The 14,503-nt window shown below is 42.2% G+C and overlaps 1 protein-coding gene across 2 annotated transcripts in view; it reads left to right on the plus strand.

The window, feature by feature from the left end:
- The window catches only part of LOC130404412 (endoplasmic reticulum junction formation protein lunapark-B-like), a 65,297-nt gene that overhangs the window by 3,995 nt on the left and 46,799 nt on the right, over positions 1-14,503 (plus strand). For both annotated transcript variants that reach the window (XM_056609120.1, XM_056609121.1), the window contains exons 4-9: positions 1,958-2,008; positions 8,548-8,684; positions 9,068-9,126; positions 9,420-9,460; positions 9,753-9,836; positions 10,097-10,148. In XM_056609120.1, the coding sequence (XP_056465095.1) occupies positions 1,958-2,008; positions 8,548-8,684; positions 9,068-9,126; positions 9,420-9,460; positions 9,753-9,836; positions 10,097-10,148 (424 nt within the window). The remainder of the gene's footprint in view (positions 1-1,957; positions 2,009-8,547; positions 8,685-9,067; positions 9,127-9,419; positions 9,461-9,752; positions 9,837-10,096; positions 10,149-14,503) is intronic.

The following is a 14,503-nucleotide window of genomic DNA, read 5'->3' on the forward strand; positions in this document are numbered from 1 at the left end:
CAAATTTGCCGCCAATTTTTCCACCAATAAGGAATGAGAGGGGGCGGTAGCTCGCGTACTGAGGGGGATTGAGGGGGATGGGAGACCGGAAACAGGTGGGCGGGGCAGCGAGCGCAATGCACTGTGGTAGTTGGAGGTTTTCTTACTTTGAGCCAGAGAGACCATGAAAACACTCTGTCTGCCTTTTTTCAGGCTAGGATGAACCGATTTCAATTTTCTTTTCAAATTTATAATACATTGAATTATTTAATTCATAAAACCTTCATATTCCCACCGGTGAAGTTTGTCTTTAAGCAATTTAGACATGAATTCATGACACAACTGTAAGAATTAGATACATTTGGTTACCTAGTTTCAAATGATGGCATAAGCTATACGTTAGCTGAAATGTAGTACGCCATAGCCTCTGAAAGAAAGTAATTTCAGTTCAAGTTTGCTAGGAAACAGTTGGCTAGCTAGAACAAGTTAACGCTACTATACCATTACATTATTAAACTTACCAGAAGAGTCATCCTCCAGTTCGGACCTCTTCCCAATGTTTACTGTGCTTGTTCCTGTCTTTTTTAAACAATCTGATATGACTCACAAAACAGATCACACTCACTCAAGATGTGTGTTAGTAAGAATCAATTAATGGGTTTGTAATGTGTATATTAACAACTAAAATAAACTCATTAAACCATTATTAATGTCATTGAGCAATCAATAAATAGTTAAGAAGTTTCTTATAAGTGCTTATAAAAGTCCTATATCTCACAATAAACATGTTTATTATGTCATTATTAACACTTATAGTCTTTACACCAATTAATGTTAATAAGCATATAATAAGGGTCTTATTACCTATTAACTTAGGCTTATTACAAGGACCTTAATTTAAAGCATTACCAATGTTTACTTTTAAACCGTTGACAGCTGTTCAAGGAATGAAAGATGCTGCCAAAATAAAAAATGTCATGGATCCAGTAGCCAGTAGCCAACTGGCAGATACCAATTCGTGTTGTGTTTACTGCCAACACATGAAACCTTTTTGGTGATGCGTTCACTCTCTCTCTGGACATCTCTATGGACAGTTTGTCGTGAATTGTTGACATTGACTATGTTGTGATGTAACATAGTCAACTTGCGGTTTAAACAAGGTCTGATACCTGTAGTTTGGCGGTCAATTGACCTCCAATTGAGTTCCCATGCTTACAGACGAAGAGACCTGCTGAGAGTGAGAAGTCAGCGTTTTTGAATGTTACATTTCCTAGTCACAGGGATTTGGGTTAATTTTGGGTTCATCCGTGAATATTGCTTCGACCCACCGATATTAATGGATTTGCTTACTGCGGAAAAGGTTTAATTCATGTTCAGTTCTCTCATGCTACTTTCAGTTAAACACACCGTAAGTATAAAATAATATAAACTTCATTCACTCTGTGCATAGATCAAGATAAACTTGCGGGCTGAAAGCCTACAATAACCGAGGGCCCTTGAATACCCTTAAAACCAGGGAGTTGCAATGCTAGACTCAGCCATAAGCAGTGACTGTGATACGTAATGTTTGAGAAATTTTACAACTTTTTTGCAATCAGGGCCTGAGATATAAGCTTTTGAATTAAAAAAAGAAATCAATAATAGCAGTACAAATAAAATTGGTATCCACAGTTACTATGTGAGTAGCTAACTAGTGAATACCTAACTGTTAGTTTGTGAGCCCTATTGGAGAAAGCCACCAAGCCAAGGCAGTTTACATCCGCTTATGTGAACAAAACATAGATACAGCTACCAGAGCTAGAAAACACTATCAAGATAACACAGACAATATCAGCAATTTACCTGGGGTCTTAACCGACCGAATCCTTTAACATCTGTGTCATTTCCAACGAAGTTAATACAACATTCCTGACTCGCAAATCTCACTTTCTGTCACATAACAAGTGTAGTGAGACTGGGCTTCTTATTTATTTTGTAGGAGATCAAAGACCTCGAGGAATTCCGAACCAAGAACCAGCGTCTTTTGAAGGTAGGCTCACAGAACAAGAACTTATCCACAGAGACTTCTACAACTCCACTCTTCTCTAAAGGTACGGCCACACTGAACGCCTTGCGCGCGTTAGAGGCGTAGAAAATCTCAATTTTTGCATAGGGAACCATTGCTTTAGGTGCGTAGATGCTTTACACACGCTAAAATAATCTTTGGGCGGGCTCATCTAGCTGCGTAGGCGTGTTAGGCGTGTTGAACCATTTTTGTGACACACAATGATCAAGCGGCAGGTTAGGCGCATTACCCGTGTAATCCTACGTGCGTTACGCGCTCAGTGTGGCCGTACCTTTAGACACATTTAAGATTGGTCGCACTTCAAAGAAACATTCCTTGTAGAGATTTTGTTGGAGTCCGAAGAGGTCTGGAACAGTTCTTCCAGAAGACTCAACACAGAGGTTTCTGGCAGGCTTGTCTCAAGGTTCTCAGTGAATGGGTTCTTGCCCTAGAGTTGAGAAGCTGATCCTCTTCTGTAAGTGATGGACTGTATTTCTTGAGCTTGTCCACCAGCCTTGACAGGTGGGATGTAACCTGGAAATATAGAAACAATCCTACATAAATTTAGTTATTTTCATCTATTTGCCATTATACTCACAATTACAAATGTTGCTGTGTTTGTCCTAACTGGTGTTTGTTTTGAAGTCACTCTTCCCCCGAAGGAAGGAATGCAGCTCCTTAAATATGTCTGTGGTTCCCTATGACCATGGGCATCAGTTTGGTTTGAAATGTGCTGGGGACAGAGACGCATTCGGAAGTGCATTTTCAGTAGTGCTGGGTACAATGAGGATGCAATCTTTTTTTTCTCTTTAGTGCCGAAATGGTAGGTTCTGAAAGACGGCATACCCATGTAGCTGATTACTAAGGAATAAAATGTATACAAAATCTGTCACGCACGTTTTATTTAGTAAACGTTTCCAAAAAGTCACGGATATATGACCCACTATGTTGTGCTCCATGTATCCAATGTTGACAACGTGACATGATATGGCTAAGCTAACAACATAAACAAGAGGAGCTAGGAAAGGGATTTAACTGCGTGTTTAAGTTCAGAAGGGCCAAACGTCAAGATTGAAAAAGAAAAAAATATTTGTTGCACAGCTGAACGCTGTATCACATCATGAGCTGGCTGTTCTCAATTCACAACACATCAAAACTAGCCTACATCAGGCATTCTGACCAAAACTCATGCACTCCCTCCCCACAATTATTCCAGAATTCAAGCAAAGCCAGAATGACCAAAAGTCACTTTGTGTCAACAAGAGAGTGACTCCACCGACTATCAATTGCAAGTTAAAACAGCCGACCACTTGAGTGCAAAAAACACAAAAGACCTCGCCACAGCCCCAGCAAATCTTAAGCAATAAATATCGCGTCTTACCTTTATTCATGTGGCAGTGGTCTGCAGATGCATCACGTGGTGTAGCCTACCACATCCATTTAGTTCAACAGGTTATCGTTCTGATACTGTCCATGGTACTAGCAACATGCTCTGGTGCTTTTTACCTATTTATTCAGGCTAAAATGACTTGATTGTCTGATGCCTCCTCATCCCAGCCAAAGAGTATTGGTATTATTAGTAATGGCTACTTGCCCAATCGAAAAAAATAACTTCACACAGTGTGTCTTTTTCTAATGTATTTATTATCATTCGTAGAGTTGATCAGCAGAGAAATATTTCGCCAAAGTTGTTGACGTCGCTTAGCAACCGAATACGCTGGGGTTGATAAGTTACTGGATTGCAGAGTGATACAGATGACATGAATCAGAGGCAAAAAATAACACTTGATGGAATGGAGCAGTCTAAAGCATTAAGAAGAGCCGTGTATAAGTAAGGGATAATGTATAGTACGGTCATTATCGGGAAAATAAGTCCCGACAGGGCGAACAGGACACCGACGCGCAGTGAAGGAGTCTTGCTTCCCACTCAAGGGGCTTAACAAAGTTCAAACCAGTCCATTATTGGGACTTTGAAAAGCAGTATATTGCTCCAAGCTTAATTGAGACCGGGATCAAGGTCCTTGGTGGCCCGTCTCAGACCATGTGCGTTGAGGCGGCACAGGGAGTGATAGCTTTTATGCTCTGAACCAATGGCGGTTCTACATTGAATTACGCCCCGGGTGAGACCACTCCGAGCGCAAAATTTGACAAGAGCAGTGATACAATAATGAAAAATATTAACTGACATATTAGGGCTGCACGATATGGGCAAAATATGATATCCCGATATTTTTTGGCTGAATGGCGATGTACGATATATATCTCGATATTTTCTATAGAGTGGGTTAGATGTTTTCTTTGTAAGTCAACAGAATTTAATGAACATGTTAAAAAAAAAAGGGACGTTTTTCACCTTCACAAAATAATCATCTATGCAAAACAATATAAAGCTGTAGGTTACACACATTAGCTACCATTAAGAGCATTGGCTTCGTCGCATTGTCCTGCGTACTATGGTGAGGATTTCAGTGCTCCGTAACTTTAATCCCCCGCCCCCTCCCTTCTCCGTTCCATTTGGGAACATGTTTGGTTTCATTTCGCTTGTTTCGTATATTACAATTAATTAATTAAGAGCGTCACCAGAGGGCGCCCCCAGCACATTTGCCGAGCGCCGGCCCTGGTTTCGGGGCAGAAGAAACTGTCGCGGCCGGTGATGCAGCAGCACAGCCACAGAGTTTTACGCATTCCTCATCACTTTGTGCCGCTGCTGTAAATGGTGGAAAAGATTTGTCGTGCTTCCACTTTTAGTCGCAACGATTTTGCTACACTCTCTAGAGATGACCTGCAGCTGCTGCTCATCTGTTGTTTTTAAACCCGAACTATTTCCACATTATGGAGCCGTTGTTTCTCCTCTTTGAAACAATTTCGTCTCCCGCCGCAGTTTCGTTTTCTTTACGGGTATCATCCATGCTTGTTGTGTTGTGAGGGGGCGGCGGGGGCGGGAATGAGGCGTCTTTGCACACGGCACATTCGGAAAGACAGAGTGGGAGGGGGAGGGGTCGCGCTCAGTCTCCAAGGCAAGCGCTGTAGACGCTGTAGACGCTTGAGGGGGAAACGGACCATTTCAACGCATATCGATATAAACGATATTGTCAAATCTTATATCCCCTTGGAAATTATATCGATATATCGTACATAGCCGATATATCCTGCAGCCCTATGACATATACAAATAAAATATTGAATAAATATTCTAAATAGCACAATGTGAATTATTACACTATTGCACCAAGAACAGAAAACAGAAGCTAAAACCTAACCTTTCTGTCGTTCCTTGATGCAAAATCATCATATCATATCAGCTCCCCTATTCAATGATTAATACTGATGACAGCAAGGCCAGTGAGCCGTACCTGAGACATGGTTGACCTAAGGTACGACTTGATCAATTTTAGTTTTGAAAAGCTCCTCTCTGCTTGAGCCACAGTGACTGGAAGAGTAAGTTCAATCCTGAGAGCAGTCCAAAAGTTAGGATAGATCTCCGATAGGTCCTTATCATGCATGAAACAGATAAGCGCAAGGAGGCTCATGGTTATTGATGGCAAGTCAGGGAAGTTTTTAATTTCCTTCACAAGCTCTACTGTCCAAATCAGAGTGCACTTCAAAGTGCACTGTGTGGTGCCTAGTGCCTCACATTGCTCTGCCAGCTCCTCATCTGTGAGGCTTGGGAAATTGGTCAAAACCCAGAATTGGTTAACCACATTTTCCAATGAGGAAAACCTCTCCTTGAGGGCTGACGTGGCTGCATCAACAACAACGTTGAAGAATCCAACCTCCAATTTCGTAAGTGCATCACTGATCGGCTCATCATGAGATTCATATAAGAAGTGGTGCTTTATGGACCTCAGCCATTTTTGTTTTAAAACAGCCTCCTCATTAATTTCTTCACAAAGGTCTTTGGCTGCCATCTGTGCAGTCACAAAGCCACTTGCCCTGTAGCTCTTAAGACCTCGTTCAGTCTTCTTCAGAAGACGCACAGCTAGGTCCACATGCATATTAGGAGTCTGCATGAATTTGCTGACATGCTGTATTGCAGATGGCATGTCATACCAGACAACCGTGCAGATGCTGAAGCGGTATGACCCCACTTCCTCAGACAAAGACTGGGTCTCAGCCTTTTTAGCAGGGTCTTTGGTGTGGTCTCTCACCTCAATTGAAGCCTCTCTCACGGCAGCCCCATTGTACCTCATTGGATCGACACTATTCACATTGCTCTCCCACCTTGTTTCTGCCCACATATTTAAGGTGATGCTCAAATGATTCTTCAGTATGGCCCTTTTTTGGGTGGAGGCTGAAAATTATGTGTAAATCTTTTGCAGGACACCAAAGTAGCTCATTCTGCTAAGATCCCTTAGCAGAATCACACACAACTAAATTAAATGTATGCGCCCAACATGGCACAAACAGAGCTCAGATTATTTTCTAAGAACCTGGCTTGAACTGCCTTATTTTTGCCTCTCATGTTTGCCTCATTGTCACATGACCGTCCTCTGCATTCTTCAAAAAGAATTCCCAGCTCCTCAAGTCTCATCAGGATCATGGATGCCAAGTGCTGGCCTGTGGACTCCTTTGCCTCCAAAAATCCCATAAAATGTTCCTTGATATGGGGCTTCTCCATCAGTGACACCACTCTAATGACCACTGACGACTGTTCTGTGTGGCTTATATCTGGGGTGCCGTCCAGAATTATTGAAAAAAACTTTGCCTGCTTGATATCATCCAATATAGCAGATGTGATTTTGCTGCTCAACAAATCAATTACCTCATTCTGCACATGATGGCCTAGGTAGATGTTGTGACTTGCTGTTCCTCTTTCAACACGGTTAAGGTGATCTTTCATAATGTAATCAAACCTAGCCATAAGTTCAACCATAAAATTCCCATTTTATGGTGTGAACAGTGTTTCTGTGTGTCCGCTTGGAGACAAATTTCAAACTGCCAGTGACTGCACAATAGCAGTGAGACGTGTCAGCACTGCTCTCCATCTCACCCTTTCAACTCCCAGAAGCGCCATTGTCTGCTTATCAATAGTTTCTCCACTTCTTAACCACACTGCCAGTTCCTTCCATGCTTTCATGCAATTGAGGTGTTCTGGACTGTTTTCATCACTGTATCAGACATAACACATAAATTATCAGAAACATAAAAATTACATTAAATTGCAGTTGTCCAGTAGTCTTTTAGCCTAGGTATACCCCCGCCCCCCCCCCCCACACCCCCCCACACACACACACACACACACACACACACACTGAGACTACAGCAGAGTCCTTTCTAGTGGGGGAGGTGGTTGGCTCATCCTGACCAGTGGTAGAGGATGCTCCAAAATACTTTAGAAGTGCCCCTGAAATTGCAATTGAATTGTAATTGACATCAAAAGACAGTAGGCTTAGGGCTGGGCGATAAACCGACTATCGATTAACCAGTTCACGTCGACTTGTTTAAATGAAAATCGGTTTTCTCTTCATCATCAGACAACGCTTCCCTCTCAGCTCCCGTAGTTCGAATGGGCTCAGCCCTCCCTCCGCACATTTACCAAAGTGATACACAAACATTGCAGTGAGCCGGTTTCTAAGAAAGTGTTCCTAAGAAAGTCACGCGTCATCCGTTATTTGGAATTAGTTCGCGTTCGCGAGGTCAGATTGAGACCAGACAACACCCCGTTGCAAAGTCTGTTCAAAGACTGTTGCTAGCAAAGGCAGCAGTACGACGAATTGACTGCAGCACCTCAAGACGGAGCTATCCTCTCCGTTCCGTTTACATGCTTTAATCACAAGTGTGTGAATTGACCTCGATATGAAGTGCATATCCAGCGTCCGTAGCGCACGGAATGTTATATTACTTTGAGTAGTGCAAAATAATGTAACATTCGTAATTTAAAGAAGCTCTCCTCTTGTCAAAAAAAAAGAAATTCGGTCATTTTTCAGCAGCGGCGTACCGCATATAGGGAAAGCACTGCTATATATTATATAATATTATACTATTTAGATAAAGAGCTCCGGGAGTCCGCAAACAGCAACAATCACTTCTCCTCTATGCTGCTGTTCACGCTGGATTGCAGGGAGTGAACGCTGATTGGCTGTTATGTTACGTCCCTCAGGGAGTGAATGTTGATTGGCATTGTGGGAGTTGTCGTCTTCAATCCGCAAGCGCCAACAAGTCACTGTCTGCCTTTTCTTGGTCAAGGAGGCACAAAATTTGAAATTTATGTTTAGGGCTGCAACTAACGATTATTTTAATAATCGATTAAACGGTCAATAGTTTTTTCGATTAATTGACCAATCGGATAAAAAAAGAAACATTTGTAATTGCCGCATCTTTATTCAAAAACGGAACATTACTTCAAATTCACAGTGCAGACTGAAGTGTAAAAACAACAGGTTATTGTTAAACAATCACTATAGATTGCTGGATGTGAGTTTTGGGCAGGTGCCAATATCGACAGTGGCAGAAGTTGAGCCTTTGCATTTCTCACCCAGTGTCCATCAATACGTGAATGACAGTCCTGCGTTGTCTCTCCCCAGCTGTGGGTTGGCAGGCTCATCCTCTACTCCTCAGTGCTGTACCTGTTGACCTGTTTGGTCGTCTACTGGCTCTACCTCCCTGAGCCATGGATCCAGAGGATTGCCATGGCCCTTCCGTTCTTCATGGTTCCTGTGCTGTGAGTATGCAGCATCACATAGGTTCCTATGAAATGGATTTTACAATCAAGTTGCCCAGACTTGCCTTTATATATCTGCATCTAGGGATAATGTTAATGTTACATTTTTAACTAAATATGGTTAGCTTTCTGCTATTAGCGCCATATGGACTCATTTCACATTGGTTTCCTTGCATGGCATACGTTTACAACATTGATTTATCAGTCTTTTCATTAATATTTACTATACCTCTTGCATGTAAAGTACGAAGTTATATCACTGGTGTCGCTATAGCAACCAGCATACCACAATGGAACCAATATTTAATATTAACCCTGCTTTTAAACTGATGTGAAAATAGCAGTATCTTCTCTCATCTGTTGTGGCCGTCATTCTCCCTCAGGGTGTGGTTCTCAAGGAAACTGCTGGTCTATCTCTTCTCCAAACGCACAGAACGAAACAGTAAGCATCTCTCCTCGCCTGTCAGTTTTATCTATGTGTTTTTTGGTTTCTTCTTTGTTCTATGCTTTTGTTCCATGTTGTGTTACAATTTCAATTCCGTTCAATGTAAATATATCTTGCAAGTGATGCCAACGGCAGACTTTACAGACATCATGGTCTGCATGTGCCGGGCTACAATACTACCCCTTATGGAAATGTGCCATACTGTCCTAGCCATTACTGAGGCAGGTCTGGAGTTCTCATCTCCCCACTGGTGTGATACTTTGTCACATTGTTTCTATTTCTACTTTTAGATGATAAATTAGAAGATTTGAAAGTTTCCAAAAGAAAGATTGTAAGTATATGAGCATCCAATCAGAGCTTGGAAGGGTGCTAGTTGGGGTTTTTCTGTATGCATGGGGTACCATGTTGTTGTTTTCTTTCAAATTATAATTGTTCTGCAGGTAATGTGTCAAATACAGTCTCAACAGCTGGATGAATGGGTTGTAGTTATTTAGTAACAAACCGTGTAACATGTTTGATGCACTAGGAGAGTGTTTTAATGAGGAAGATTATACAATAATTTATATTTCAAAACAGAACTAAAAGGTCTAGCTTGAGGTGGAGATAAAGGTTTTTGATTTCAGCTGGAGGAAGTGATGGAAACGGAGACCTACAAGAATGCCAAGCTCATCCTAGAACGCTTTGACCCTGAGGCCAAGAAGAAAGCGGTGAGCACGGTGTTGTGTGCTATTTAAATCCCTATATTCATAGGTTTATGCAACACCCACTCAGAGTTCAGCAGGACCAGCCTTTATTTTACTAGTGTGCCACAAGAAATACTCAAACAACCCCTACCGGTTGGGATGGAATTGTGTGGTACTTGTGTCTCTTTTATCTCTGGCATTGCAACACGGTCACAGGCGGGAATAGGGGAATTTAAACACATGTTGAAGACTTGATTGTAGATGTTTTTCATATGTTTTTGTAGGAGGTGGAGTCAACTCCAGTGCGTCTCCAGATGACTCCACGACCAGGACAAGGTAGAACCGTGATCCACACAGTAGAATCGGTAGGAAGGTAGAACCGTGATCCATAAAGTAGAACCAATAGGAAGGTAGAACTGTGATCCACACAGTTGAACCAATAGGAAGGTAGAACTATGATCCACACAGTAGAACCAAGAGGAAGGTAGAACTGTGATCCACACGATAGAACCAATAGGAAGGTAGAACTGTGATCCACACAGTAGAACCAAGAGGAAGGTAGAACCAATAGGACGGAATAACCAACACGAAGGTAGAACCAATAGGAAGGTAGAACCGTGATCCAAACATTTGTAGCGGCCGTGTTGTCAGAATCACACATTGCTACACCCCTTTCCAGTAAAACACACCTCCATTCATGTCTTCCTCCGTCATCCACCCCATTCATCTCCTACTCCAATGGAAATAAACTGCCCACCGATTCCACGCATTTTAAAATCCGTCCTCCAGGAAGGAAATGTGGTAGCGAGTGCAAGTCACCGAAAGAGCGGAGTCTGTGAAGAAGAAGTGGGACCACGGTGTTAAGCGTTTGGTTGAAGTCTGTGATATAGCCGTCTTATGCTTTGCATCCTTGTCACGGGAGTTTCGTCTGCACGTCTGCGATTGCCTGTGGATGTCTTCATTTCCCTTCCGGACGTTGCTTCATGGGAACCGGCATCTCACGACTGACTGACTATGACTCTGACTCTGACTAACGTAAACAACTTCGGTACCGTGAGTACCCGGTGTGTATTTTTGTTTTGGGTGGGTTGTTGCTACACCGGGTCGAGAGACGCTGGGTATTGTGGTTTATTTCCTTATTTTTCTATTGGAGTTTGCGGTAAAACCCGAAACAGACTTTTCCCAAATGGATTAAAAATGGGATTAAACGAGGAACAGACAGACTGATGCGTACGCACGCTGCATTTATTTTCTTCTTGTTTGTACTGTGGATAATTATTATGCAAATATATTGTGGAAATCACATTGCTGGATTGTCTTTGTGATTTATTGTTGCTGTTTGATCTGCCTAGTTATTAATTTGTGTGGGTTAACTAAGCTACTTTCGGTTATGTTTTATTTTACTTTGTCAGACTTGACTCTGACTGGCACCCCAACATTACATTTAGTCTAACCCGCTACAAAATGGCACCCCAGAATTCTGGATTCACTAAAACTCGGGATTAAAAAAAAAAAATCTTCAAATCAACCCTTTTCAGGAATGGATTTATTTTCACCAACACCTGTTGAAATGGCCTCAGCAAAGCAATACTGCGGAGAAACTCAGCCATCTGCAGCGAAAACCACATATTCCTTATTAGATATGGATTTTTGTGTTACATTGAACCCGGATCTGTCTCAACCTCTCATTCCTCTGGCAGTGGCAGCTCAAAATGAAGTTTGAGATCAGGATGGTTGTTCATCTTCATGGACGACTGAATTAATGGAGGAACCAGTCGACACTCGTATAACAATAAAAGCAACTTTGGAGAAAGAATTTGAGATTCTAAGGGAAGCACAAAAACAACACAAGGAGGACCTTGAAAAAACGGTTACAACTTTATTTGAAAAAATCACAGCAACACATGAACAACGATTTCAACATTTGCATGAAACTCTGGACAAACAGTCATCATTTCTTAGGAGAGAGTTTGCAGCAAACCTTAACTGGCGCTTAACACACCATCATACAGAGATTTTAAAGGACATCAAAGAGTTCATGACCCCAGTCGCACAATCAGTTCATCACCTGCAGGAGGATGTGTGGAAATTGTCCCAAAATATGGACAACGTATCCCAGGAATTGGGTACAATGAAACAGACATTGAATGTATCTGCCCTTGCACCACTCCCTGTTTCAGCAGCACCGAAAGATGTTCGGTTGGAGGAAGCTCAGAGGCAGCGCCTCCAATCTACTGTTCTGACTGATACGGCAGGTGTGCTTCTGACTCCAGAAGATTCTCCTGTTCTGTCTGAGTCCAGGGGACGGTTAACAGGAAAATGTCCTGTAAAACTGCTGTTCCCATCATTTGGAAAGATGGAGGATGAACCAGATCCCCTTTTGTACTTGGAGAAATGTAGTGATTTTCTTGATTTAAATCCGTTGATGGATGAGGAATTGATGGCAATCTTGAGAAATGTTCTACATGGAACAGCGAGAGACTGGTGGGATGTGGTATGTTTAAACACACATACCTGGTCAGACTTTCAACAGAAATTCCGTGCTGCCTTTCTGTCAGAAGATTATGAAAATGAACTGGCAGAGAGAGTGAGGACAAGAGTTCAAGGCAAAGGTGAAAGCATTAGAGATTTTGCTTTCAGGTATCGCTCCTTGTGTCAGAGGTGGAAGCCTGAAATTCAGGAAGACGCAGTCTTAAAGCTGATTTTCAGAAACATCAATCCCCATATGGCAAGCCAGCTCCGAGGCAGAGTAACTACAGTGGATGAACTGGTGAGGCTCGGACAACAACTGGAAAAGGACAGGGCGAGTCAGACTAACTATGAACAACGGACAAAATAAATTGTGAAGCAGAAAGAGAAAGTGGAGATGTTTACTCCTAATGACCCACCACCGCAGAAAGACAACATTTCCCATGTGGTTTACTGCTGGAGGTGTAAAGGCAGCCATGCTCCATATTCATGCCCAAATTATAATCAGTTCAAGAAATCTAATTCACCTGGACAATCCTACCCGCAACAATCCCACTCACAGCACTCCCGCCCTCAACAATCCCATCCGCAGCAACAACACCCTCAGCCACATCATTCTCAGCAGTCTCACCCGCAACAATCCTACCCAAAGCACTCCCACCCTCAACAATCCCATCCGCAGCAACAACACCCTCAGCCACATCATTCTCAGCGACCCCACCAGCAAAAACAAAAAGTTCAGCATCCCCGGGGGAAGCACTGATACTGCCCTCCCACGACAACTGAAAGTGCCCTTGACTATAAGGAACTGGACAGGAAAAGCTGTTGTTGATACCGGTTCCAAATATACTCTGCTAAATGAACACATCTGGAACAATGTCAAAGCTGCAAATGATAAATTTACCCCATGGACCGGTGATCCTCTTTACCTTGCTGATGGTCAACCCAGGAAACCCCTTGGGTGGATCGAGCTTGAAATGAGCCTACATGATAAGACCTGGTTGATAACTGTGGTGGTCCTATACTCCAGGACTCTGGCTTTTCCTGCCCTGATTGGTTTGGTCTTCGTGTTTTTTACTGGTATGCAGCTTGATGTTGCAGGCGGGATGTACTGGTTCCGGGATAATGCAGAAAATAAATTCTACTTTTGTGCAGAGTCCTCTCTTTCTGGGGAGGGGGAGACTGGCAACTCTATTGCCTTCTTTTCTGTGGTAGCTCCATCGGCCACTGCACTGTTCCCTACACAGGCCCCTTTGGAGGACTCAGACTTGATTCTGAAGGCAGTTCAGGAGTCTCACCTGGAGGAGCACATAAAACCTCAGTTACACAACCTGTTATGTAACAATGTTGATGTGTGTACAACCAAAGTAGGACGTACTGAGATATTGAAGCATCAAATCTTTCTCACCAATCCTGTACCAATTCGACAGAAACCCTATCGAGTCTCCCCTCCTAAACAAAAGGTGATGCAGGAACTTATCGAGGACATGCTACAAGATGACGTCATTGAACCTTCTTGTTCTGCATGGGCCTCGCCTGTAGTCCTGATTCCCAAAAAAGACGGGAAACCACGGTTTTATGTTGATTATCGAAAAGTGAATGATAACACAGTCACTGATGCTTATCCCATTCCCACAATCCAAGAGATATTGGATAGCCTCTCGTAGGGCTGCTCGATTATGGGAAAAATCATAATCACGATTATTTTGGTCAATATTGATATCACGATTATTCAAACGATTATTTTTGAGTTTGAAAACATGCATCTATTGACACAATCAATTATGACATAGAAACACGTATAAGTATCCAAAATAAAACCTTTTTCTTGTATAAGTGTACTGTCTGCCACAACATTCTGAATCTGACATTTGATTTTTATAAAACATTTCATGAATACAATATATTAAGACAATCAAATATCACAGAAACACGTATAAGTATCCAAAATTAACTTAACCTATTTAATGATAGAGAACAACGGTCCCAGCATTTCTCCATTGCAAAGTTAAAAGTCACAAAGCCATAACAAACACATGGCTAATAAAAATCATATTGTTGTTAAACAGAAATACATATACAAGATGTACTTGGCAGTTCTGCCTTACAGAACTCGTTAAAGTCTGCTATAGGAGCTTGTTATCGTTCATCAAACTGTAACGTTACTGAAACTTTAGATTCCACGCGGTAGGTCTACTCCAACATGTCTGTCAACAGTCGAG

The sequence above is a fragment of the Gadus chalcogrammus genome, chromosome 15, assembly GCF_026213295.1.
Source record: "Gadus chalcogrammus isolate NIFS_2021 chromosome 15, NIFS_Gcha_1.0, whole genome shotgun sequence".
Taxonomy (NCBI): Eukaryota; Metazoa; Chordata; class Actinopteri; order Gadiformes; family Gadidae; genus Gadus; species Gadus chalcogrammus.